The sequence below is a fragment of the Lepisosteus platostomus genome, chromosome 12 (assembly GCF_059453375.1).
Source record: "Lepisosteus platostomus isolate fLepPlt1 chromosome 12, fLepPlt1.hap1, whole genome shotgun sequence".
Classification (NCBI taxonomy): Eukaryota; Metazoa; Chordata; class Actinopteri; order Semionotiformes; family Lepisosteidae; genus Lepisosteus; species Lepisosteus platostomus.
The window spans coordinates 7,756,326-7,783,313 of record NC_142622.1 but is presented as its reverse complement, the minus strand read 5'-3'; the positions used below and the strand labels follow the sequence as shown (position 1 = coordinate 7,783,313).

The 26,988-nt window shown below is 38.7% G+C and overlaps 2 protein-coding genes and 2 long non-coding RNA genes across 5 annotated transcripts in view; 2 read left to right on the top strand and 2 right to left on the bottom strand.

Moving 5' to 3' along the window:
* Positions 1-6,234, top strand: part of rad54b (RAD54 homolog B) — a 39,211-nt gene extending 32,977 nt beyond the window's left edge. For both annotated transcript variants that reach the window (XM_088600701.1, XM_088600700.1), the window contains exons 13-15: positions 1,524-1,590; positions 3,304-3,504; positions 5,085-6,234. In XM_088600701.1, coding sequence (XP_088456827.1) covers positions 1,524-1,590; positions 3,304-3,504; positions 5,085-5,326 — 510 coding nt within the window. In that variant the 3' untranslated portion in view covers positions 5,327-6,234. The remainder of the gene's footprint in view (positions 1-1,523; positions 1,591-3,303; positions 3,505-5,084) is intronic.
* Positions 6,235-18,121: 11,887 nt separating this feature from the next.
* On the top strand, positions 18,122-23,485 carry gem (GTP binding protein overexpressed in skeletal muscle). Its single transcript, XM_088600694.1, has 5 exons — positions 18,122-18,269; positions 18,766-19,100; positions 19,350-19,426; positions 19,738-19,942; positions 20,590-23,485. The coding sequence occupies exons 2-5, from the start codon at positions 18,770-18,772 to the stop codon at positions 20,865-20,867; spliced, it is 891 nt and encodes a 296-aa protein (XP_088456820.1). The 5' UTR covers positions 18,122-18,269; positions 18,766-18,769; the 3' UTR covers positions 20,868-23,485.
* LOC148650981 (uncharacterized) lies at positions 19,386-20,697 on the bottom strand. The gene is made up of 2 exons (XR_015925625.1): positions 20,566-20,697; positions 19,386-19,975 (listed from the first exon to the last, which is right to left on the bottom strand). It is a non-coding gene; the product is annotated as an uncharacterized LOC148650981 (long non-coding RNA).
* On the bottom strand, positions 23,176-24,434 carry LOC148650979 (uncharacterized). The gene is made up of 2 exons (XR_015925624.1): positions 24,300-24,434; positions 23,176-23,372 (listed from the first exon to the last, which is right to left on the bottom strand). It is a non-coding gene; the product is annotated as an uncharacterized LOC148650979 (long non-coding RNA).
* Between the last annotated feature and the right edge of the window lie 2,554 nt (positions 24,435-26,988).

The following is a 26,988-nucleotide window of genomic DNA, read 5'->3' as shown; positions in this document are numbered from 1 at the left end:
AACTTTAATGTCCATCCAGAGGGGTTAGAAAATGGTCTTGGACATGACCATCATAAAACTCCAAAAGCACACCACATTCAACATAAAATAGATTCAAGTTAAAAACAATAAATAGTCCCAGCTGTGCAACAATACATATTCACACACCTTGCCCTGACCATATTACAGTATCATTGCACTAATCCGATAGCTTCATATGGGAAACAGTCACTTGGCTGTGTTTAATGCACCAAGTGCACAGAGCACGATTTCTTGTACGCATTGTTCTTGGGCATAAGCATTTTAAACCGCCTCACTAAAGGTAGTAGTTTGTTGAGCATTGTGAGAAACGCTATAGTCAGGAGTGGTTAATAAGGACATTCTTCTTTTCCTCCTGAGTCATGTTAGGTGTTTCTGGGGGGATTCATTCAGTACTGAATTAGGTTTTGTTCTTTCTTGATATCTGGTGCCAGAACGCAGGTGAAAAATATTGATATCCTACATGGCCCGTGTTTAACTGGGAGCTTTTAGCACACATTTTTATTTGAATTACTCCCGTTAGCTGGATTTGAGGGTAGGATGCATACAGTAGGAATGTGTGTTTGGTCATGATTTATACTGTGCAGGACTGAGAGTGACGGTGAGTTAGTTTCTTAGCACCAAGAAACAAATGTTTCCTTGTGAGATCTGCAAGAAGGTGTTACCTTGGCAACAAGGAGATGAGACGGTGCAGCACTTTTGCACAAAGTAAAGCCATAATTAGGGCACGTGGAAAAATGTATTTTTGTAGGTATTCATACCTAGGAAATAACAGTATCTTTTCCCCAGGTTTCTCCAAAGTTCAGGCATGAAAGCTGTATTGAAAAAACTGAACAGCAGGTGGCGGTATTGGGTTGATTTGCTGCAGTGCTGCAGTGTGAGCCAAGCAGGTTCTGCATATTTCGAGTTAAAAATCATCTAGTATCTGCTTGCTTCAAAAATACAAAAAGACTAAGTTCCCCCTGTAGAAGTATTTTGAATGTTCATTTGGTCGTCATCACATTCCTGCTTTTCAGTGTATCTATGTTGTTACTGGAAGAGGTTAATACACAAAGTGAAAACTTAGCTTACATATAATTTGCTACCTTACTCTTCTACAATCCATTCTAAAGGCTAGGAGTCATTGTGAAGTGCTTTAGTTCTTGTGTTTGGACGTACAAATATATATCATATTTTTTAAGATAGGTAAATATCTGTAGATGTGAAGTAGAAGTGTGTATTTTCAATAATATGTTTTTTTTTTCCATTTACGAATGAAGGTTCTTACAACTTGGTATGATTAACAGTGGCCTCAAAGGACATTGTGATGTTAGTCGCTGAGTATCTCAGTGAACTCACCTTACAGTTTGCTGGTCAAACTCTAAGTGGTAAGCAGCCTTTCAGCCTACGCCCTGACTAGATTATTTTGCTCTCCCATCCTGACACCTCCCCGACGCTACAGGTGGGATTCCAGTCACATGCTTCGCTAGGCTGTTGGGTGATATGTGTGTGCTCTGTGTCCCTAGGCCATGGCCAGGGTGTGGAGAGATGGTCAGAAGAGAACTGTTCACATCTACCGTTTCCTCACCACAGGTTAGTCTCACCTGCCCTTTGCCTGCTGCAAAGCAACACCTTTCACCATAATGTGTTATGCACAGTCCTGCGTAAGGACTTTCATTGTAAATGAAATGAAAGTTCACAAATGCCAAAATCAAGTAATTGTACATTTTCCATTTTCAGACACAAAGTAAATGAACTGCACTTCAGTATCTGAGTGTTGAGTTGAAAACTACACTTTGAGATTAATACACGGATGTTTAAAGCAGTGTTTCTTACCTTGCAGGATTATATTGATCGCCCTTTGATGTCATTTTCTTAAAGCAGAAGTTCTTGCAACTTCTTTACCTGTTTTGATGCTGGATTGCAACCATTACACTGTTGTGTATTTTCGAGAAAACAGAATCATAATTGGTTCTGCTCCTGGATTATGTACCTCTCTTTTGAAATTATTTCCAGTGATTCATATCATATATTGGAAATTAATCATTTGATTTGGCTTGTAGGAACCATTGAAATATCAGATTCACCAAAAGGAACATTGTTAGTATGATTAAGTATGTTCAGAATAATGGATTAAAAGGAAAAATATTTTCTCCTTTTCAAACCATCTGAACTGATTCGCTGCATTTTATCTGAAAATGTAAATGGTTTAAGATGTCAACAAAGTGTAGTGTATACCATTAAAAAATCCAGTTTCATGATTTATATGAAAGCATAAAAAGTTTTTTTCTTATATGGGAAAAAAAATTGAATGTTTATTGTAGTGCACATTGAGAGCTTACATTTATTTCGGAGGCCCACAAGAAATGGTGACCTTATTTCACTTTCTCCCACTCAAGAATTGACTGAGTCAGCAGTGGGAGTTCAGATGTATACAGTACAATTGCCAAAGCATTCGTTGCCAAAGCATTCATTTCTTGCTGGGAGTTGTTCATACACTTATAGCAGTAAACTGGCTTAATCACCAAAGTGTGTGATCTTGAGTGTACGTGAGTGCGTATCATTAGCAATAAACAAGCTAAATTGTATGTGAATTGTTGCTAAGGAACATAATTAGCAATAATATTCTCTGTGTATTTAAAATAGCTTTAATTTTTCTGCTGCAGCCTTCTGTGAATATTGACATCACCTGTTTTTTGTAATGGATGGCAGGATGTGTCAAGTGGCTTCAGAATGTCACATGTTGCATTAAATCATTGGCATCCTAAAAGAGAATCAGGAGATTTGCGGTGTTCATTCTTCTCCAGACTGCAAAGTGTTGACTGTGTGAAATTTGCTTGTTGGGGCTGATTCCTGTTTATTGCACTTCTCCGTAATTTGAAATTGTTCCAAAGCTTGCTGTTTTCCTATTCACAGTATGACTGTTGGAATCACATTCAGCTTTATTAACTTAGTGCTGCTCTTCAGAACATTTAGTTATGAAAATCTACATATAGGCTGTTTTGGGCAATTTGTACAATTTCCCATATCTGAGTTGTGTTGAAACTAGGCTTTGAGATTAATACACGGATGGTTAAGACAGTGTTTCTCACATTGCAGGATTATATTGATGGACCCTTGAGGTCGTTTTATTAAAGCAGAAGTTCTTGCAGCTTCTGTACCTGTGCGGTGAGTTTTAACACTGGATCACAGCCATCTTAGTTGAGATGAAAATAATTTTGGACGTTTGGAGTAGCGCGCATTGAGAGCTTACACTTCCCAGGCCCACCAGCGGTGACTCCTCTCTCGTTCCTGCTTTGCCGTCAGGCACTATCGAAGAGAAGATCTACCAGAGGCAGATCAGCAAGCAGGGGCTGTCCGGAGCCGTGGTCGACCTGTCCAAGAGGGCCGCTCACATCAGCTTCTCCTCGGAGGAGCTGCGGAACCTCTTCACTCTCCACGAGGACTCGGAGTGCGTCACTCACGACCTGCTCGGCTGCCTCTGCGGATCCGGCGACTCCGCGGGAGGTATCCCCTCACCTCGTACGCTTTCCCGCCCGCGAAAACCGAGCCTTCGAGCTGCCGATCCAGTGGGAGCTTCTCCCGGAGGCTCGTGGCGGGTGACTTGACGCGCCGATGCTCGTAGCTCCGCCGGAGTGAGCCCGCGTCGGCTCCAGATGACTGAAATCACTGCGGTTCAGATGAAGGCAGGAAAGTCTTCATCTGCATCTCAGGTTGTTGCAGGCGTCCATCTCACATGGTGCATTTTGTAAAAAAAGTCAGCCCCCCCAGCCCCCCACTTGAAACCAACATGGGCTGAGTATTGTTCCACCATTTCAGTTGGTGGTATAAAGTGGAGAAAATGGTTTGTGGGTACACATTTATCAATTAAAATAGGACTTAAAAATGTAAGTAGGCACCCTTGCAGTTTTTCCTTTTAAAAAAACAACTGACATATCTCAGTCTGTCATCACCTTTCACTGGTATGAATTGTTACATTATCTGTGATACTGTTGTCAATATCATTATTTATAGATGCCATCAAGATATAGAAGCAAAATATCATTCTTAAGCTGAGCTGTAACAAGACAGAATCGACTGACACAGGCTATGCATCACACAGTGACTTTGGTGTTGTTGCCGGCAAGCCTCAAATCAAACCCGTGATGGAGTTTCAAAACCTGGGTGTTATTATGACCCTGTGCTGTCATGTGTAGGAATGTTTGGTACGCTGCAAGGCTGTCTTTTTGCAGTCTGCAAGGTTTTAACATGGTTAAAATCCTTGCTTTGTCTATTTGATTCTCAAATAATTGCAGTATGTCTTTAATACTCCAATCTTAGAGGAATATAACACTTTACTAATAGGGGCATCTTCTAAAGTGCTAAATAGGCTTCAGTAGGTACAGAATACCTTGTGCCAAATAAAAGTGTTCTCCATTAACACATACTGTATAGTAACATCTGTCTTCCGTAAATATAACTGGCTCACTGTGAAATTTAGAGCGAAATTAAGGTTTCACTGCTCATGAGTATGGAGTTCTTAATGTAGATTCCCGAACACAACATCTGTCCAACTCCACTGCCCAGATGTGTTAGAGGCTCAGCTGTGAATAATTTAGTTTTAGGTTATACTAGGTCAATTTGCTATTCTTTCTTTTTACTTCCTTGTACTGAAGGCAGAATATTGCCACTTGCATACGAAATCACTGTTGTTGCGGCCCGAAGTTTGATTATGTGGATGTTTTTGGTGCTTTCACAGACAGTGATTTGGACATAATGTGTCAGAATGTGTCAGTACAAATACCTCAAAAACCTCTGCTTCTTGAACGAAAGGAAGGCATCTTGTGGCACCTGGGACTGCCTTAAGAGGACTTTTTGTGATGGGTAGCGTTGCATCATGAAAATGCTGTGCACCACATGATGGTCATAATAGTTTCTGATCTGGACTTGGATGTGATTTAGCATTTTGCTTTTTGCACGATTTTCCATTTTAAATCTGAACTTTTTCAGCTAGCAGCCTTCCGAAAGCTGTGCAGTTTGTCAGCCACAGACTGAATTTTAATGACCGTCACGATCAGCCAGTGTTTTTCTCGTTTCCCTGTGTCTAGGTCTGGCTGCAGAAGTAAAACCCCTGATGGAGAGAAGTTGTCAGCTGGGTCGAAAAAGTGAGAAGCCCAGCACACAAAAGCATCTGTCAATCTCCGAGCTGATGCAGTGGAAACACTATTCTGGAAGCAACCCTACCTTTTCTGATCCTTTTCTAGACAGAGCCAGAGAACATATTACTTTTGCTTTCCAAAGTACCTCTGAATCTCAGATGTCTCCTATCGCCAATTCCCCTTGCGAGTAACATGACAGAAAAAGGCTCCTCCACTGCTGTGTCATGACAGGATTTTGAGACAGCAAAGACTTGTTCCTTCTACATGTTAATCAATCAGCATTGATGCAGTCTGCATGCCACCTGACTGATATAGCGTTGCCAACTGATTGCCAGATTGTTACGTTACTCAGGAATTTCCACATCTCATTGTAAAATCATCCAATGTAAACAACGATAAAGTGCAACAAGTGAAACGTCTTTCATTTTTGTTTTGAGCTGCATAATACCGTTTTCTTTTCATTAAGGACCTACTTGTATTTGTGAGACACGACACATTCACCACCATTTCTTCCGGCAAAAAAGAAAGGAGATGAATCCAAGTTTAATTTTTTAAGAATTTCAGATTACAATTAATTGAGCAAGAAAATGAACATTTTTGTGAAGGATTAGTCTCTGAAAATATTACAAACTCTTTAATGTCTTTTAATTATCACAGGAAGTCCAGAGTCAAAATTTTAACTGTTGACTGATACAGTGGAAATACTAACTCGGAGGAAAAATGCATTTATGCACAAAGGACAGAAGAAATGTTTGGTTTCTAGTGCAGACATCATTACCAACTCCTGAAGTGTCTAGTGTCAGAAACAAGGCCTACTGTAGTAAACTGTCATGTTTTCTTGAAATTTTAAGAAAAGAGACAAGTTTGTCCCGTTACCCTAGAATGTTTTTTTTCTGCCACTGTATGACAGTTGTACTACAGCAAAACATTTCATGCAGCTAAAGCATCAGATTCTGTTTTTAGAAAGTTGAATTTGTGATTGTAAGATATTGTTTATCAGTTTCCAACAGAGTGAATTGTCATGTGTTTACGTGTATGTATCTGTTTTTTTATTAACTGGATTGTGTTTAATTAATTAAAAGAAAACTTTTATTTCAAAGGATTTTATTTATTAACTAATTTCAAGGTGGTTCGTTTAGATTAAGGACATATTATATGGGCATATTAGGCCTGTTTTGAGAATAAGGCATATTTAGCTTTGTTGTGATCTTGTTGTGGACAAAAGGTGTTACATTCACCCACCCGGCCTGTACTCTGTTTTAAGTGCTGGGCATGCCCAGGGCTCCAGAGCAGCTTGTGATAGGACAGAGTAATGAGTTAGGGTGCCCAGCTTCTTTTCCTCATTGGGGCCAGGCATCAAACCCAGGGGAGGACAATGTGAAGTAGCCAACCAAATTTGGTCTTTGCGAGGAAGATTGTCAGTTGGAGCAAACCCGTACAAATGCGAGGAGAATACTGTATGCAAATTGCCCAGAGACCGCAGTGAGGTGGTTATGCTGGGAACAGCACAGCTGAAAGCACGTTCTCTGCCAACTGTCAAAAATTTATTTGACAGCTTCTGTACTGTGAGGAATCGGCGTCATTTGAATTTCAGTCCATTGGGTTCCTTACTGAACACCTTTGAAAGGTGTAGCACCCTCTAAAAGTGTTTTCAGCTTGATTCTGTCAGTACATGGAGTCATTTACAGTTCTTTTCCTTTTCCTCTAAGAGTTATTTTTCACTTCTGATTTACCTTTTCATAACTGAATGTATGATTTGAACAACAAATAATAGGTAGTCCAAAAAAAGCGACATGAAGATGATGTTAAAATGTGTTTTTTTCCAGTTCATAAAATACATTTTTCTTTGACTAAAATTTGTGCATTTTTTACATTTTAGCTAATAGTTACAATTATAAATACCTGTATATACTTACTAATCGCAATGCTCCAGTTTATGGATTTCACAGATGAAGACTAGGTTCAAATCTAAGTTTTATCATGATATGCCCTTATTAAGAATACTGTAAGTGAAGTCTCAAAGGAGCCCTGTATAATTTCAGTTAAGCCAAATGCTTGCATGCTAAATATCAAGTCAAAAACTAGACCAGGCATTGATACTGTTCAGCAGTTACGCACTGGAATTCATAGACAACTAATGCAATTCAATTGTGCATTTATTAATTGTGATTTATTAAGGCCACACAAGAGATTTAGTATGAAGCAGTATCTTCGGTATGAAGAAGAGAGGATTCCTTCCAATCCTTCTTGAATGTTGCCGTCCTTATTTTTGGCATTTAGCTAAGGATTTGTATTAGGTTTTTCCATACAGCAGGAACTAGAATCAATCTTTTGAGAAAACAAATATGGTGTATATCTGAACCTAAGGACTTTCATGATAACACCATCATAAAGAGCTTGTGACAAATGACTTATTTTTGAATACTCCCAGTCTTTCATGTATTATCTATTTCTGACAGTACTTGCATTAAAATGTTTAATAATGCCAAGGCCTATAATAATCTTTTTGTTTCCTTTATGAATAATAAATTTGTACACTTCAGTGAGGCTGTCTCACATGTTGCTAACATATTTGGTATAATTGTTTATGGCAGTAAATTTGTGAAGAGCTCTTTGATTTAAAATCTTTTAATGTTAGTCATAGTTTCCTAAACACTTTGGCTGACCTTTATCTCACACCGTATGAAATGCCTAAATGGTAAGTTATTGGATTGCTGTTAAATATTTTTAACGATTTGCTGAAATATGGCCCAGACAAAATATTCAAGTAAAACCTAGATATTTTAAATATTAAATATTTTCACCTATTCAAGTTTGACTGTTTTCACCATACTTGTCTATTTCTGTCATTTATTGGGATATGATTCCCCAGATGGCCGTAACTTTCTTTACATCCAAGGATGACAATCAATGTCTGGTGATATTCCAGTTAATTCATTATCACAGAACAGACATATCTAAAAAAGGCCTTTCCTGGCCTGACAAGAAGTCCTCTAAAATCTGACAAATTTAATGATTAAATACTTTTATTAACTGGAAATGCGGTGGAATTTTAAAATGTAAAATGAACTAATGTATTGCCATTGCATTTCATTAAGCACCAAAACATATATTTTTTGGCTTTCTATTACCCTTATTTGGAATGAAAGTAATTTGTGATAAATGAATCGCTACTCTGTAAGCTGCGTCCCTTTTTTTAAAGATTTAAACCAGGTGCAGAGCATTCGTTGCCAGAAGACGCCTGATAGATTTCTAATGATGGGGCGCCATTACAGATGAGAGTGAATACAGTGTTCCTTGGAGCTGGAGTTGATCCAGGGATCAAACGTGTGGAGTAGTGGAAAATGTAGGCATTGAAGAACTGTCGCTGTCTCAGCTCTGATTAGTCTGAACAGAGCTGCAATGCTTTAACTTTGCTGCTGGGCAGGGAATCTCAAGTTTCTAGACTCTTAGAGTGTAGTGTCCCAAGCCTTTTTCATGTTACAGGTTTTGCATGCTGTTACTTTCTTGTATGAGTATAAGTGTATAAGTGATGGGCCAAGATTTGAAAATACGTCTAGCTCAGTCACTCCAACTTCTTAAGCCAGTCACTCTTTTCCAAATGCCAGTATTTTTTTAAGTCTGCAGCTGATCATTGAGACTAAGATGGGTATGAACTAGGAAAGGGATCTCTCTGCTCAGTAGGTCAGATGTGTCTCTAAATGTGGTAGGTTCTATACTGTATATGGCATCTTTTCATCAAAGGGTTTCTTTAGTGTTGAGATTAAGAAGTGAAGAACGCCAAGAAAAACTGTCTGATTCTGAAGCTTTTTTAGAAAATACTTTGGTCTTTTAAGTGATGCTCTTTCATACGCAGTAGATTGCTTATACGCTGAGAGGCTTTCAAATTACAACAGAAGCTATTGGTTCTAATGCTCATTTGTTGTATTTTTAGCACTTCTCATCACTGGAACATGCCACAAGACACCGGTCTTTTCACAGGCAGACTCTGTGTTACTCATTTTATATTGATAAGAATTATTATTATTAGTAGTAGTAGTAGTAGTAGTGTTGTTGTTGTAATATTAATAATACTTTATATAACACGTTTAATAATATTAATAATAATAATGCTTTAATAATATAAAAATAATAATACTTATATAGCACTTTTATGGACTCTCCACTTAAAGTGCTGTACAGGTAAAGGGGACTCCCCTCCACATCCACCAATGTGCAGCCCCACCTGCACTATGATGGCAGTCATAGTGCGCCAGTACAGTCACCACCCATCAGCTGTAAGTGGGGAGGAGAACAGAGTGATGAAGCCAGTTCATAGATGGGGATTATTAGGAAGTCGTGATTGGTAACGGCCAGCAGGAACTTTGGCCAAGATACTGGGGTAACACCCCTACTCTTTTCAAGAGACACCCTGGGTCATTTTTAATGACCACAGAGAGTCAGGACCTCAGTTTTACATCTCATCCAAAGGACAGCTCCGTTTTACAGCATAATGTCCCTGTCACTATACAGGGATATAAGGACTCACACAGACTGCATGGAGAGCGCCCCCTACTGGCCCAACTAACACCTCTTGCAGCAACAACCATTTTTTCCCCATGAGGTCCCCTATCCAGGTACTGACCAGTCTCATGGGTGCTGGGCTTCAGTGGGTTGCCAGTTTTGAACTGCAGGGTAATATTGCTGCTGGCTAACAGTTATGTTTTTACTACCTGCTTGCAAGATCCTGCACTGGTCTACATTAAATAATTAATGTAGTTAATGTAATTAAAAACATAATCTGCTAGATTTATGCCATAAATTTATTTTTTTTTAAATTTCATCTGCTGCTTCTACAGTGTTATCTAATCCTCCTGATCTGGTATCATTTACAAACTTGACTAGTTTACTACTTGCATTAGAATCTAGATCATTGATATAAATTAAAGAGAGTGGTGGTCCCAGTACTGGTCCCTGTGGTACTCCACTAATTACCTCAACACCTTAAACATTTTCCCTTTATCTGTCCTTTCCATTTCCTATTTATTATCCATTTCTCAATCCAAATGCACACATTTCCCTGCATACAAAGTGCCTGCAATTTGAGAATTAATCTGTTATGAAGAACTTTAAGGGTATTAGAAATCATAATTCCCCAAAACCTAAAGGGCTCCACCACACTCTCAGCCACATCACTGGCTGTAACTGGATTACCAGGGAGAGAGATGTTGAAGAATGTTTCCTGAAATTAACCACCATTTCCAATTTCTAAGCAAACCATGACACCAACATACTCCCCTCCCTGCTGTACATGGTTTCATCGTCATTAGACGATGTCATTCATAAACTTAATTAGTTTACTGAGGCCAGATTGTGAAGACCAAAGGTGGAATTTAGCCTGGGTACCAGGATTAACACCTCTACTCTTGCAATTGGTGCTAAGGATTTTTAATGACTATCTAAAAAACAATACCTCCTACAGCATAGTGTCCCTTGCAACTATACTGCCCTTTTGTTTGGACATTCTGGTCCTGGAGGAACAGTGCAGAAGCAACCTGGTTTTTCCATCACTCCCAGGACAAAGCTTTCTTAGCTTCTGAGATCTGATTAAATCAGGCTGCAACGTGGTACAGTAACAGTGCTGTCATCTCACACAGTTCATGCTGAAAATGTGGCAGCCTTAAATGACACTGACTACATCACTGCTGACTTTCAGAGGATTAGCCACTTGGTTTACATTCTCCAGGTCAAGCTGAGATCCAAGACAATGAGATTGGCTCACCCGATCAAGAGCCAGGAGACACTTAGGCACAGGAACAAGGAAAGGAATGTTAATAGGAAGGAACAAGTGGATTAATTCCATGCTGAAAAGCTGAAAGAGGAAACTCGTTTTGATTGTTGAAGTCTGAAATTCAGAGAGCTATGCTCTTAAAGATTTTGCATACATTTAAAGTTTTTTTTAATGTAATATATATATATATAAATCATGCGGTGGCTCTGTGGCTAAGGATCTGCACCTGTGGCTGGAAGGTTGCTGGTTCGTATCCCGTGACTGGCAGAGGAATCCTACTTCGTTGGGCCCCTGAGCAAGGCCCTTAACCCCAGCTGCTCCAGGGGCACCATATAAATGACTGACCGTGCGCTCTGACCTTAAGCTTCTCTCCCCATCTGTGTGTCTTATGGAGAGTAAGTTGGGGTATGTGTAAAGATAAATTCCTAATACAAGAAATTGTATATGGCCAATAAAGTGATCCTATCCTATATATCATAGTTTTAAGGTAAGGTGTTTTTATGTAACTCAGAGTTGATGGGTTGGGGTAATAACATGTACTTTAATCAACTTTGCTTATGGACGTTTAGTAAATGGGGCCACTTGTTCCTGAATTAATTTTCTTGTAAAACTGTTTTTATCATTCCAGAGGAAACTACTGTCTATTCTTGCACTTTTAAGGAAAGGGAACATGAGGCCAACAGTTACAGAATGCATAAGGCATTCTAGTGTTTCATAACAGATGGCATCATTTTCAGGTCTGGTTCACAGAAAGTTTCCTTCAGGCAAAGATGGATCGGTAAGTCTTATTTTAAGGCTTTAAAACGGGATCTGACAGGAACGTTGAAGTTTATTGCACTGCTGCAGACAGGGGAAGAGTGGCACAGCGTGAGTCCAGGGGGTGGTCAGCTCGTAAAGGGCCTGTGGAGAGAGTGTGATATGGAGAACAGTAGGGGGCAGTGCACTGCAAGAGCTGGGTGGATGCTGCCACCTGTGTGCTGAGTATCATCACTCTGTATCTCCTTAAAAATATTAATCCTTATACATATTTATCATAAAGCAAATCCGGGTAAACTTATCATCGCATGATAAAGATGTATTTTTGCAGTAGACTGCCATGGCTTTCTGTGACCCTAATTGCTCAATGTATTATCTGTGTAGGATCATGAAGGCAATCATCACATGGTACCTCATGTTCTGGCAGATTAGATGATAGTCCCAAGGCAGATGATCGTACTACATTAGCTGCACAGGCTGGGAAGGAGATACTGCAGCATTAAAAAGTGTGAATGGTTTGGTGGTGCCATTGTAAAGGATTTCCACAGAGAGGATTTGGAGAGCGTCCTCTTGGGAGGTGCACTATATTCCCATCTGGCCCCTCAGTAATACTCTGGGAGAAGAAATATTCACTGACAGGCCTCCTAAAGCAGCTCAGAGCTGAGAGAGGAGAGAAAACAAACTTTTAATCCAGCCCAAATTAATGTTTCATTTAGGCAAATGTTATTTTCTTTCTTTCATATCGTCAAATGCACACATTGTAGGACTTTTGGCAAACCTTAACAAAAAACACCATATGGTCAAGTCAGGGTGAAATGAGTTAAGGAAGGGGTTTAAGGGCTAGCATGGGGGGGACTGTGCCCAATTACATCCTCACTTAAGTTAGAGGCGGATCTTTTTTCCTTTAGGACCCGGAACTGAGCTGATCATGCTAAATATGTATCTTATAACCATGGTATATATGGCTGTAGTTCAAGTAACTTATTTCAGTATACATTGGGACCAATATCTGTTATTTTAATTCATTTCAGATGAAAAAAACATTGAACATAAGAAAGCACAGTAAGTGTGCAAATGAGAAGAGGCCAATTCAGCCTCTTTAGTTTGGATACTTAACTAACTAGCTATTAGTCACTTAACTAATAGCTAAGTGATCATAAAGTCCCATCCTGCTACTTAAAAGAAGTCAGGGTATCAGCTTCTATCAACTCCTACCAACCCCTTGCATGAAGAAGTGCCTCCTGCTCACAGTTTTAGATCAGTTCCCCTTCGTTTCCATTTCTGTCCTCTGGTTCATGGTTCTTGCAAAATGTGTAGAGCCTGAAGTAAGTGGCACTATTCCTTCATTGCTGTTTTCAAAAACGTCTCTCGGGTGGTAAAGTAAAAGCATCCCCAAAGAATAACAAACAAGCCACTACTGAAATTATGAACTCATCCTTTGTGCAGTGTGCAGTTTAGTACATCACACGGCTACAAGGCAAAGTGCAGATTTCAATTGTTTCTCTGGATTCCAGTAAAGTGGCAAAACCTATCCATTACACTGATGGATTTATATAGTTCTTTTGCATTAAGTCAGTATGAACTAAGCTTAAAAAGAATTATTCAGAGCTTTGGATAAAATGATATTTAGATCTCTTTGTCTCTAGCTAAGCCATCTTGAAAGCAAAATAAAGCTTAAAGGCCACACAGAAAACATAAACCAGCCAAATGCATTACTCTATATCTAGAACTACTCTGTGTCTCATGTTCTGCAATACCACTTTAGCAGACTGCTCGGGTCCTCACATAGAAGGGGAAAATTATTTTTGTTTTGTTTTGTTTGTTTTGTTAACTGAAAGCATGTCTGTTTGTCATGTTTGTTGTGTAGTGGGAAAAACACTGTAATGAAGCAAGACTTTATTTCCCATTTGAAGGGAAATAAACTGGTACTATAATAATTGCTCATCCAAATCGTAGAAAAAGCTCTACAGTAATGCTCACAACTGAGACCATTGGTGGAACAAAAGTGTGATTTTTCAATTGAAGTTCTTCTTTCAGACTTTCGCTAGCAACACATTGTGATATTGGTTTTGGTACATAACAAAAAGGGCTGGCCTGTCTATTAAAATACCACTTCTAAACAAATGAATCAAATGCTTAACACATTCGTCTAAAAGACTGAGCCTCAGGATGGGTCACCTCTGTGAGTGCCTACTGTATCTCTAACGGGTAAAAAATATGATAGAATATTATCTAATAGAAAGCAGCCATCTGTAATATCTTTCAAATATGGCTCTCCAGAGACTTGTTAAAACCATTTAAATATGTTTTTTCACAGATATTTCAATGGCAAATAAACATTTGGGTTCATTTGTCTTTTTTGTTAAAATACGATGTTACAGGGCTAACACGCTATAACAGTTCAGGTCCCGGTTGTTGTAGTATATAACACGTTTATGCATATAAAATAGTACCGAAGATGCCAAAAGTGATTCTTCAGTTTCAATTTCCACAATTAACAATAACAATCCACTTAACAGTAAGGAAGAAAACCTACACAACCCCCATCCTTAGACCTACTTAAAGACTCATAGATTCCCATCGTGGTCCTACTGACACAATCCTATTTAATTGCCAAGGTCTTCAACTTCTCTGACTGCACCTGAATTTACTGTCCATTGTGGAGAATGGTAGCCTAATGGAAACCTTGATATATTTTCTCTGGGGGAGAGCACCACTGTAAAAGTGACTGAAATAAGATAACCGCAAATCGATAGTCTGCGGAGTTGAGACATCACCTGTCATTTCACAGATCTCCTTTCACTGTGCTCCAGGAACATACTGTAGTAGTTTTAGGGCTGCAATTTCAAAAACCGATTAAGTACAGGAAAATATTTATTATAAAATCTAGTATCATAACAGCTGGTTGGCAGCAGTTGGTGTAGTGTACAGTATGTATGCAGTACATGGTGTATTTCATTCAGAGACTGTAGTGTTGATTCTGGGGATACGATCCACGCTGGGCAGACACTTGGCTAAGGCTCGCATGCTACACAAAATTCAAATTTAAGGTGGGGAATAACTGAGATGAGCTTGAAATTATGTGAATTTTTTCACTGTCTTGTTCCCCACTAGGAAAAAAAGGTGTTTTTTTATAATTTTGCATTGGTTTTTGTAGTTAAACTAAACCTGTATTTTTTTTTTCTTTTAATGGAAGCACTGGTTACAATTTCCTTTCTGAAGCACAGCACCTTTTCCATACCTCCACCTTGGTGCTACGGTAGCTTATAGGTTTCCTCATATTCGAATTGTCTCTTATTTCAGCTGTGGCCTCCAGCCATGGCCTATTTTAAAAGTCTCCGCCGGTTTAATCTGATTTATCAGTGCCAGGAAATAGGCTGAAGCTTGTGCCACACGAGGTGCTGAATGCGTTCGGACAGCATGCGTGGATTTTATTTTCTCTTGACAGCGTTTGAAAAATGCATTCGCTTTTTTAACTTGTATCACCTTTCGCTAAGAAGCTTCAAGGAGAGGCAAGTGATAATTGCAGTTCATTGTCCACAGCAATCGATGAGCTCTCCCCTGGGTGTGGCTGTTTGTTAGGATATAATAAATGATTCGGCTGGGTATTACTCTCATTTAATCTATGATATCCCATATTCCATTTTCAATAATTCATTGCTGGTCATGTTTTCCAATGAAAAGCCACTTACACTAGCAGCTTAAATGAATGTTAATAAAGCAACGTAAACGATGATCTGTCAGTCTATGTAGTAGCCAGTGGTGAGTTGTTAATTTTACTTTCATTCCTTTCATATTTCCTTTCATATTTGTTTTTATTTTAATGCACATTATTCAGAAAAGTCTTCCATTTCTGGGTGACATCTGTATGTTTTGTCACGAGTATAGTTTCAGCCATGCAGACACTTCAGAGTTTATCCTTGTACAGTACCTTCAACCCCAAAATTTACAGTGACAGCTGACAAATTCCAAAAAAATAATTTCAAAAACTGCTTTTCAGCAAGATGGAGGTAAAAAACACTAGATCTGTTGTTTCAAAACATACTAGATAATTTAAAAGAGAACTGTCATGAATACTGTTGAAACACAATTCATTGTTCTTAATCTAAACATTTCTCCCTGTTTGACAGCATGCAACTGTTAACAAAATAATGAATTGACCTCCAGGTTAAGATGTTTTTTGGACCAGATTCAGCATAACCCAAAGTGACCTACCCGCTAGTGGAAATAGCTTAATGTATCATCTATTTAGAAAGTCTTATAATACATGTCTTATTCAACTCAATCTCAAACTAATCACCTTAATTAACATTTAAGGACCTTAATATAACCAGCTTACTCAAGAGTGATCTCTTGATTATGGTTCCAGACAGAAATAGCCAAAGATGACCAACCCCTTTGCAGTGAGGTATTTGTGATTAAGTAATTGGCACACTGGCTAAATGCAAAATCTTAAAACATTATGTCATTATGGGACAACAAAAGTAAAATATATCAAAAGAAATATATTCTAAATCATTTAGTCATTTTTAAAATGTAATTTCAGGCACATTGTGTATTTTTAAAAATGATAAAGACGAAGACATTTTTCTCTTGCCATCCTTGTGTTTGAAAAAAGAGACTCGGGGTAACCTTTAGTCACACCTTTACCAAGTTATATTTAAAAAAGGCAAACTAAAAATAAAACCAATATGATAAACATGATCACATTTTACCAAAAAAATGCATTGACAAAACCTTACATACAACTATTATTTGTCTCTACCAACAATACAAGAAATGTTCGTATAAATAGAAATAAAGCCTGATGGACTTCTCTCACAAAATAAATTTGACACAAAATATATTCAGTTCTTTCAGCTTGTGAGTGTAAGATACTGTAGATCTGTACTTCAGACTGATTCCACATAAGCAATGGCTTTTTTAAAACACGGTGGCCAAACTTGTACAAGATCTTCGTACAAGGTCTTGCTAATTGTTCCATTTTAACATGGCATTCCTTGATTGAACTATATACCCTATGTGTCTTCTGTACGTCCTTTGTATTGCTTCCGCACACTGGCTAATGGAAAGCAATGTGTCAACCTAAATGCTTACGTTTACTTTGATAGGTACATTTTTCAACATCCTCCCCAGGAGCTGCAGTCACTGGGTCTGCACCTGCTCGTTCTGTCTGCTCGTTGGACGAAGATAATCACAGGGTATAGTCCCTTGCTCCTTCAGAGTCCCCAGCTCCTGTACATGTAAGGTACGTATCTCTCTTGCAGTGTTTCTGCACTGTAGGAGAATAGAATCTCCCACGACCACCACTGTTTGCCTTGTGCTTTCCCGGATGCTTCTGGGATAGGCGCTGACTCCCCCTACAACCCTGTCTTGGATAAAGCGATCCGAAGTAGGATGGATGGCTGGGTGGTAGTTAAGTTAGTGTAACGCATACGGCCGACATTGCAGGTCGTGCGAGACCGGCTTACCAGCGCGGTGACGTTACCACCCTTCCCTGTGAAAAGCAGGGACCGCAGCTGTCGGGCTGAGGGGAGTTTTCCCTTTGCCTCAACTGCCTGGGTCCCTGTTGAGTCATGCCGGTGGCCCGGGTTCGAGTCCCCAGCGGTGGGGGGCTGACCCGAGGCGGCAGTGGCGAGGGCGCATACCCACGTTAACCCCGAGAGTGCTACATTAACATGGCGTGCATAACTTAAGAGAAGTTAAGTCAGTATATAATTAATTTGGTCACACTTTAGTTTAGGGGCTGTGGAATTACACGTTAGAAACGAATAGTCCAGCAGTTAATACATTTTCTAGTGACTCTGGATTGAAGAGGTAGAAACAGATGGATGGTTGAATGGTTAGGACCGTATAATTGCCTAAACCTGTCAATAACACATGCGGTTATATAGTCGTAAATTGCATCTCATACTTTATCCTGGGATCTTTTGCCTTGAACTTCCAAATCCTAACTGCCCTGTTTCCAGGTACTGGAGTTGAGTAAATAAATCTGGTGATGTGATATTATGGCTCAGTGTTAGGAAATATTGTCCTGTTCTTCATCCTGTGACACATATGTGACAACTCTATAAGATTGTCTTACAGCTTATTAGCACTAAAGCTACTTCTATTTCTGCATGAAAATGAGTGTTTTGTCAGTGGTATTCTAGCTCGAATTTATGTATGGCCTACAGCGACAAGCACTGGGAATGGATATTTATAAGTGGGCCAATCCGAATGTGAATCTAAAAAAAAAGCTATAGATAATGGAGTGTCGTCGTGCTTTCGAGCGATAGACGTTTGTCGTATCGTAGCCACCCTTTCAAGTAACAGCAACAGTATGTTCTAGGCGAAATTCCAAGTTCATCCACAAGACTAGAGGAAACCCTCTCCGTCTTTGTTTCACTGTTGTCTGGCTGGTTAGCGAAGGGAGAATGACGTCACGGAAAAGCCCTCGTCTTTGACCCCTACTACTATATATAAACCCAAAGAGCTGAAAGCATATTAGTGGGAAGCAGAGAATCTACTGGGATTTACAGCCCAGCGCACAGATCACGAAACCCAGGCAGAAACACCGTCGAACAATCAAGTGGTTCTGGAGTTTGCGCTGCTCCTAACTGGATAATGTAAGATATGTTTTTATTTTGGGGGAAAAAAGTAAAGGAAACTACAATGCAATTATTATTCTATTCTGCATGTTTTGTTCCAGTATTTTGTATTGCATCTTCGAGTTAATAACCGGGTTTAGATGCTTAAAGAACTTTGTATTTGGGAAATCTTACAGCTTAGACACAGTTTTAATTATACGTTTTTATTGCAGCGATCATGGTTATTTTTTGTTTTATAGACATTCTTATTGTTATTCTCTAACAGTGAGTAATTTTGATACATTTTTAATTAATAAAAATCAAGGCTTCTGAGGGGTGCGTGCACGTCTCCTTGTTTTTAAGATTTAAAGTTGCAAAGAGATGACATGGCTGTAGAAGGTAAATTCAGTGATCAACAATGTGGAGTGTTATTTTTTCAAAGACATTACATCTATTTTTTACGGGAAAAAAATGCATTAAGAAACTCTTTTCTTCCATATTTTTGTAATTCCGTTGCTTTCCCCCCGTGCTTCAGAAAGATGACCCTTCACGTAACCATGAGACACAGCAGTGGCTGTCTGCAGCCCCAGCAGCACCGCTGGAGTATCTCCACCGACGGCAAGCATCTCCTCAGCAAGAGCTCGGCGCTTCAATCCGGCGTCTGCCGCTCCAAGTCCTACACCAGCGCCGGCGAGTCGTGCAGGGGCAGTTGGTCGTCGGACTCCTCGGACTCGGTCATCTCCACCGACTCCTGCGCCAGCCTGTTCAGAGTGGTGCTCATCGGCGAGGACGGAGTCGGGAAGTCGGCGCTCGCCGGCATTTTCACGGGCGCCCAGGACAGCATGGACAGCGACTGCGACCTGAGCGGAGGTCATTGTTTTTATCAGCGTTGTTTTCCCGTGCTATGGGGCTTGTATCTTTAAACGGGTGCGGGGTTATTAAATTATTCACGTTCGTTTTAAACAAGCCAGTCGATCTTATATGTGAACAACACCCTATTATTTTATTTTTGACATATTTTTTGTGTGTGAAGGAGATTAAATATTTTACAACTTTATTCGTATAACTTGAATGCACGGACCCGCGTAAACCGTCTTAACGTCTTTTTGTTATTTATAGAAGACACATATGAACAAACGCTGACAGTGGACGGCGAATGTGCGACAATCATTTTATTGGACACCTGGGACACTCAGGTAAGATAATAAAGCATAGCATATAACATAAAATACGATATATCCTACCCATGCTATTTTCACTGTGTGATGTGCAGGTGTTTTTTTTAAGCATTGTTATTTGCATCTTGCCCATTTAATATACCGTCTATTTTATCATGCATAAATGAGTTATTTTCCTTTGTATCGTTTTTACAAGAGTAGTATGCGAAAGCGAAAGCTTCAGTTTTGGCCATTTTAAAGCTTTAAAAACAAACCATTAAATCCATGTTTTCTGTGCCGGATCGCTCGGAGTCTTGCTGTTTCTGAACGTCTGTGCTGTGCTTCTGCAGGACAGGGGCAGCTGGAGTCAGGAACAGTGCATGCAGGTGGGAGACGCGTACCTCATCGTGTACTCAATTACCGACCGCTCCAGCTTCGAGAGAGCTTCTGAGCTGCGAATCCAGCTGCGCAGAGCGAGGCAGACGGAAGACATCCCCATCATTTTAGTGGGCAACAAGAGCGACCTTGTGCGGTGCAGAGAGGTCTCAGTGGCAGGTAAGGTCTCTCCCTGTAACATTTTGAAATCCCCTAAAGGGGGTTGATGTTTTTTTAGAAGGAGCGTGTAATCACAGCAAGACCCTGTGAACTTTAATAAATACCTCTGATGCCGTAAGATGATAAAATAACGTCATACGATAAATTTATGGAGCAATATGACAGAACGAGACCCAAACTTAACGCAGAGGTTTTATTTTGTTTTCGACGGTGAGCGCTTGTGGCGGAGAGGAGAAATGAGATTTGCACCCAAACTAGCTTTTGCAAAAAAAAAAACAGATCAATAATAGTCTTTAGGAGTCCCATAAGAGTAAAAACTGAAATCTCTATGTATTCTCTGTATGGAAATGTCACATACTGGTGCCATATGCCTGCATACACGTTTTAATAATTAAAATCTGGCTAAATAAGAAGATAACTTTGAAATGTAATTATTCAACAGAACACTAAGCAATAGGTAATTTGGTTCTGTGCTGCAGAGAACTGATAATGAATGATTAAGACAGTATAATTACTGTACCTAAAGCTGTACATAAATCATAACCTGCATCTCATACCTAATAGTTATATCAGGAGTTGAAAGTGTTTGGTTCTGTTTTATTCTTGTTGAAGGTGACACTTACATTTACTTGGATATTTTTTTGCAGAGGGCAGAGCCTGCGCAGTAGTATTCGACTGTAAGTTCATCGAGACTTCGGCGGCAGTGCAGCACAATGTCCGAGAGATGTTCGAAGGGATCGTGCGACAGGTTCGGCTTAGGAGGGACAGTAAGGAGGCCAACGAGAGGCGGATGGCTCGCAATAAGAGGAGGGAGAGTCTTCCCAGGAAAGCCAAGAGATTCCTGGACAGAATGGTGGCTAAGAACAATAAGAACATGGCTTACAGGCTGAAATCCAAGTCTTGCCACGATCTTTCAGTGTTATAAACCCCCACTGGCGGGCTTTCCATCTCAAGGACTTTATAAGTCACAAGTCAATCTACATTAGATTGCGTTACAAAACTCCAGAACAGAGGGTGTGACAGATCAGCTCTGATCTACCGCTCCTGTTCCTCTGTCTGTAACAGATGGAAGAATTGCTTGGAGATATTCGTTCACGTACAAGAGGGTATTGAGTAACAGGTAACAGAGAGACTGACTCTAGAGGGCTGCAGAGAGTCCTCCTGGTCTGTTTTCTTTATTAAAATTAAAATGAAAATAACTACAGCATTAGAGTAATTAAAAAGTATATGGGATACAAAAATAAAACAGGAAAAAATAGGTGTGTGCAAAATATGCTAATAGTCACTGTAAAACCTATGTGCATTTTGCACATCTTTTATTGTATTACAGTGACTATTAGCATATTTTGCACACACCAATTTTTTTTCCTGACTCTATTTTATTTTTGTATTCTATATACATTTTAATTACTCTAATGCTGTAGTTATTTTAATTTTCTGTTCTGATGTCTGCCTTGTTTTTTGGGGGGCTGGGCTGCTGTAATGGCTCGATTTCCCTTCGGGATCAATAACGTCTTATCTCATCTCTTCTTTCCCCTCTTCAAAACCCCATGAGGAAATAAGAAACAAAAACTCAGTAAATTGTTTGGAAAAAGTGGATATAATGATTTTACTGCTGTAAATGTCTGACAATATTTCCAACCACTTTCCTGCATTATTGAACTAAGGGCAGTTAGCATGATTGATTCCTGCTTCCAGAAACAGCTTTAGTAAAGACTGCCAATTTTCAATACACAATGAAAACCTTAAAGACCTGTAATAGGTAGATCTCTTATTAAATAGATTTTTTTCTACACATAACAGTAGCCAAAACATAATCTGAGAACCTCAGAGTGTGTTTGATCTTATTTTTCAAGTTTTATAAATTTATATCTTATATTTTTTATAATGTGGTCTTCCAAAAATCTGCTTTGTAAAAAAAATAAATATTTTCATACACCTTAGAAATTCATGGGTTGATGCTTCCATATCAGTCATTGTCTAAAATTACAGATCATACTGTGTGCTCATTTTGCAAAACATTCTGCAGTTCAACTTCAGATAGGACTCTGAAATGTGTGTTTTTCCTGTATTTCATAAATGTGAGACATGCAGCTTTTGTGCAGTTCAGAAGAACACAACCTCCTTCCTGTAAATCATTACAAACTATTAATATTGAATTTTAACTTTTGCTAGCTTAAGCAACTCCATATACTGTATATGTGCACTGTGTTGCAAAAGTCTTAAGACATTTTGCTTTGCTGTGCTGTTTTTCCTCAATGTCTTTCCTTGTTGACACAGAATCACAATTCTATAGCAGCTCTCTGAAATAATTTAGCCTTTTATGTTTTAAACTAACGGTTAATCCTAATAGATCAGTACCTTGCAGTATAACATTAGCTTTTCAACATTAAAAGATGTATAGAGAGAATATGAGAATAGTAAAAGTTGGGGATTAGTTGCTACAACAATTCATATTGCCTGCTCATGTATAGATGACCTGAAGTCACTGTGAAGTGGGTTTTGAAGATTTTAAGCAATGAGAATGACAGATTGTACAGTAATAAGCCTAGTTTCTCCTCATTCAGTCTGTGATGGCAATTGGTGATGTTAATAACATCCGTGAATTGGACATAACATATATAAACTATTAATCCGTATTGTCTCTAGGGTTTCTATGACTTTAGCACAGCAATGCATGTGTGATGATAGACAAAAGTTTGTTGCCTTTTTGCAGTCCCTCAGACATCATGCTACATACAGTTTAAAACAGAATTTTTGTTGTTTTGTGTACTGGTTTGCTACAACAATAATAACATAGCCTAGAAAAAATAGAAGGAAAAAAATGAGGCTTAAGGTAATAATGGGTTCTCTAAATTAACTTTAATAAGCTTTCTTGTCCTGCTTAATGTTATTTGAATCTGACCACCAAGTGCTAAAAACTTCAGTTCTTAAACCAGCAGTGATTTGCTGCTGTTTACAAAGCTTAAGAAGATTAAGATTTAAACTTTCAGATGTATATTATCTAAAATATAAGCCTCTACTAGTTTATACATTTCAAAGAGAAACCCATCTTAATTCAGAAGAGAACATTCAGAAAAATGAGGTGTTTGACTTTCTTATTCCTGATGGGGTGCAAAGCCGTTACATTATAAGTCTTGCACAATATGTTCCAGACACATGCAAGAAAATACATTGGAAAAAAGCCCAGATTAAATAGATAAGGAAAAAGTATTATAAATATTCATAAATCATTAAAAAAGAAGGCAATCTTTTTATTTGAAGGCTATTCATTCAAGTCCAAGTTGTTACGTTTTCAAATTTTCTTTGAAATGTTCTTTCTTTATATACTTACTACTGCAAAAGTGTTCCAGCATCGATGTCTATCATGCTGATGTCATGATGTCAATGTGCCAATACACTCCCATCTGAAGAATGGGCTTTCACGAATCTGCAACAAAGCAGTGTGCATCAATACAGGAAATGCACTTTTAAAAATCATATTAAATCTGATTTGTATAGTCTGATTTCTTAAAATAAAAAAGTTTTTTGTGTGCTACCAAATATCCATGAATAAAATCTTCCTTTCATGCATTTTGCAGGATGGGGCACTCATTTCCCCTATTCTGCTGTATAAAACAAGATAAATTATTGCTGAAAGAAATGCCTAAACAGAAATGTCCAGGCTAAACTCCCGGTGAACTCAGGTGATATGAGTTATTTTTTACCAAAAGCTTTTGTCTCACTTCAAAAGATTATTTTCTAGACCAACATGAAATTATATTTCTCAAGATATGTGACTTTTTATGATACAAATGTTTTCAGAGCAATGAAAAATATATTTTTACTTTTGCCTACGCAGTAGCCAAGGACAATAGCTCTGTGAAATTATTTTTCCTGCCAACCCCTTCACCATACTGTGACAATGAATGTTGTGTTTTGTAAAATACAGTACATCATCTATCATCAAAGATTCCCCAATATACGTCTTAGTTCTCTTTCTAGTAAATTAGAATTAGCAAAAAAACCCTTGAAATTCCAAACTATGAAAATAGTTATCATTATAGTATTATATTTATAATGGAGACTTAACTTGGTTATACTACATTGATTGGCCTGGCAGATACAGCTTAGTTTAGCTAGGATAAGTCTCTAATGAGTTATCCAGGAGTACAATGTTACACATTGTTTTCTGAGGTTATAGCCAGGATTAAATGAACATGTTTATGGCAGTTTAGATCCTAGCCCATTACTGGATATTATACTTAATAAAGGACATACACGTACATTAACAAACAGAACTAAAAATGCATTTTGTGCTCTAAGGACAAAACATTATTATCGTTTTTTAAATTAATTTAATGAGCTGCTTTCTTACCTTCAGTAATTGTTTCCTAGAACATGCTTATACTCCCCAGGAGATGCTAAACATACTGTAACTGACAATTCTCATAGTGGCATAACAAAGAAAAGTAATATTCAATAATAATTAGCTAAGATCTGTTACGCAGTGTCCCAGGCTTCTCTCAAGCAGGGGTAAGCCTTATCTTTTATTGGTGGGGGGTAAAAATGAATAGTAATTGATTCTTATTCATCTATAACCAGGGGACAGAACTGGTGGATTTAAAGCTCAAATAAAAACACCCTTCAAAATTACCATTCTCTGAGATGCAAAGAGGCCTATCAGCATCGCTTATAATAACTGGGTTTTTGGCAGTAAGCAGTAGAGCTCGAAGTCCAAAGTCTAAAGTCGTAATGAAGCCGTGTGCGTTGCACAAGACAATCTGGTTCTTTTCCAGTCTCTGGCCTCTGACTGTCCTTTTCCTTGTTGTTCTGACATTGTCTGTGATTTGCCTCATGGTCACTGTCACTGACACCTCACTGTCACTGCTTCACACAAACAAGAAGCACCACACAGAGCTCTTAGGGAGTGTTGTGTCTTATACCTTTTAATTCATCGAATGGTGTCTGTGGGTTGGGATTTCTACTGAGATGTTAAACAGAGCACCCCTTTTTCTGCCTTATGGTCTGATTCACAGTCCGGTGACTATAGAGTTCCATAAATGTAGTTTTGATTTAAATAGCATTTAATACACGGTGAAATACATTCTTCAAGTACTGCCCGGTGGGCAAAAACATTAGAACAAAAACAGCTATGCTTAAAAACTCAGCAAATGCTATCAAATCAGACATCCAGCATGTCAGGAGACATAGACGTACACATAGAAGACATAGACAATAATCAGGATCAAGTACTACATAATCTTTAGTATCAGTCTTTGAAATGATAGGCATATTTGTTGACAATGCCTTCTTCATCTTATAAGAGTTTATTGTTGTTGCCATGCCTTTGAAATGCATAAAAAAGGATGTCTTCATCTTCCTTCACTCTTTAAGGGACTGGATATGGTAGGAGTTGTTGGGGTTTCCTTCCCTAATTACTAGTTAAGTCAAGACTCAACAGAGTCCTTTTACAATATATATACAGTAGGTAGATGCTGCACATTGGTGGTGGTGGAGGGGAGTCCCCATTACCTGTAAAGCGCTTTGAGTGGAGTGTCCAGAAAAGCGCTATATAAGTGTAAGCAATTATTATATCGAATTTTCTGTTGAACAATTAAGGTGTCTCCATTTTATGAACTGTTTCAGAGGCCTCAGAGCAGACCTGTGTTTGGGAAGGCATGTTGAGAGGATCGAGACAGAATCCCACAAGAGAGAATCTGCAATCTGGTGCTAAGCATCTGTCAGATCAGAGATGTACAGCTTGTTCTATGTCCTATAGCCCACCCTCTGTGGGTGACAAATGTTAATCATCATAATGAAAGTACTGTAGTCATGTCGTGGTTGTCCAATAAAATGCTAAAGTGTTTCTTACTTTCCTATCCACAATTAATTTCCATCCAGTTTCTAATTGTTTCCCCACGTCTTCATTCTGCTACTGAGTGTGAAATACTTCCCTGGTTTGGCATTAGTTTTAACCATTAGGATTCAATTTCCCCTCAACCTCTATCCTTCCACTCTGAAGAGATTCAACTCTTCATGTACTGTATGTCCATATATGACAATCCCCTGAGACTAGGAATCATTCTTGCTTCTCTTTTGGGACACTTACTAAAGCAATAATAACCTTTTTTGACATGGTGACCTAGAATGAAAGTAAAATTCTAAATGTAAAGCTTTAACATGACTTTTGGATTTAAATATAATAAGAGCCGTTTTTTTTCCTTTCACCTTGTGTTATATAATTGTAAGTAAAACTCATATTCAGTTTTGGTGTACTTAAAACTATTTGTCCTGCAGTGTTCACGTGTTCGAGGTGATGCACAATAGTAGGTGTTCTGATAAAGACCGGTGCATACGTTGTTTATCTTTATCTTTGTTTCAAAAATGTTTGTCTTTGCTAATTTGTAGAGAAGTGGTAAGGACATCTGAGGACATTTAAAATAATCCTACAGTTTTTAACATAAAAATTTATTGTTTAAGGAATGGTAGAGAGATAAAAACTTTTGCAGTGGGCTCAGGACCTGGTTGGTTTTACTCTTCTGCATAGTTTATGCACCCTGAGGTGAATTTTTTTTCCATTGAGTTCCCTGTACTGCTGGATAATGTCATCCCACGTTGTTGCTTTTAAATACAGAAGCAGTTTTCTGGCAGATCAGGTCAACTGGCTTTTTCCCCGGTAATCCCCTCAATTTGCGTCTCACAACATTCACAAATGTTTTTGTGTTTGTATTTCTTGGAATATAAAGAAAAAAAAACATTTCTAACGCGTATGTGAGTCAGATCAGGGGATCTGACTCAGATATTCAAAATCTTCAAAAGTACTGACAAAGTCAACCCTGTGGACTTCCTCAGGATCAACAGCCAGCACAATGACCCACAGGACAAAAGTGGAAACTATACTAAAGTGCGTTTAAATCTGACCGAGTATGGACCAAGCTCCGGGGCCATGATGTTGAAGATGATACACTTGCTTCATTCAAGAAACATGTAAAACTTGTAACCTGTTACAGATTCTGCATCATTTTAAGTACATAATCTCTCATATAAGCGGTCTACGATAGCTA

Excerpts from the sequence above, each read along its gene's own strand:
- gem (XM_088600694.1), top strand. The coding sequence starts at position 18,770 with ATGACCCTTCACGTAACCATGAGACACAGCAGTGGCTGTCTGCAGCCC. Across the intron at positions 19,101-19,349 it reads CGACTGCGACCTGAGCGGAG|AAGACACATATGAACAAACG; the intron begins GTCATTGTTTTT and ends TGTTATTTATAG. Across the intron at positions 19,943-20,589 it reads CAGAGAGGTCTCAGTGGCAG|AGGGCAGAGCCTGCGCAGTA; the intron begins GTAAGGTCTCTC and ends ATTTTTTTGCAG.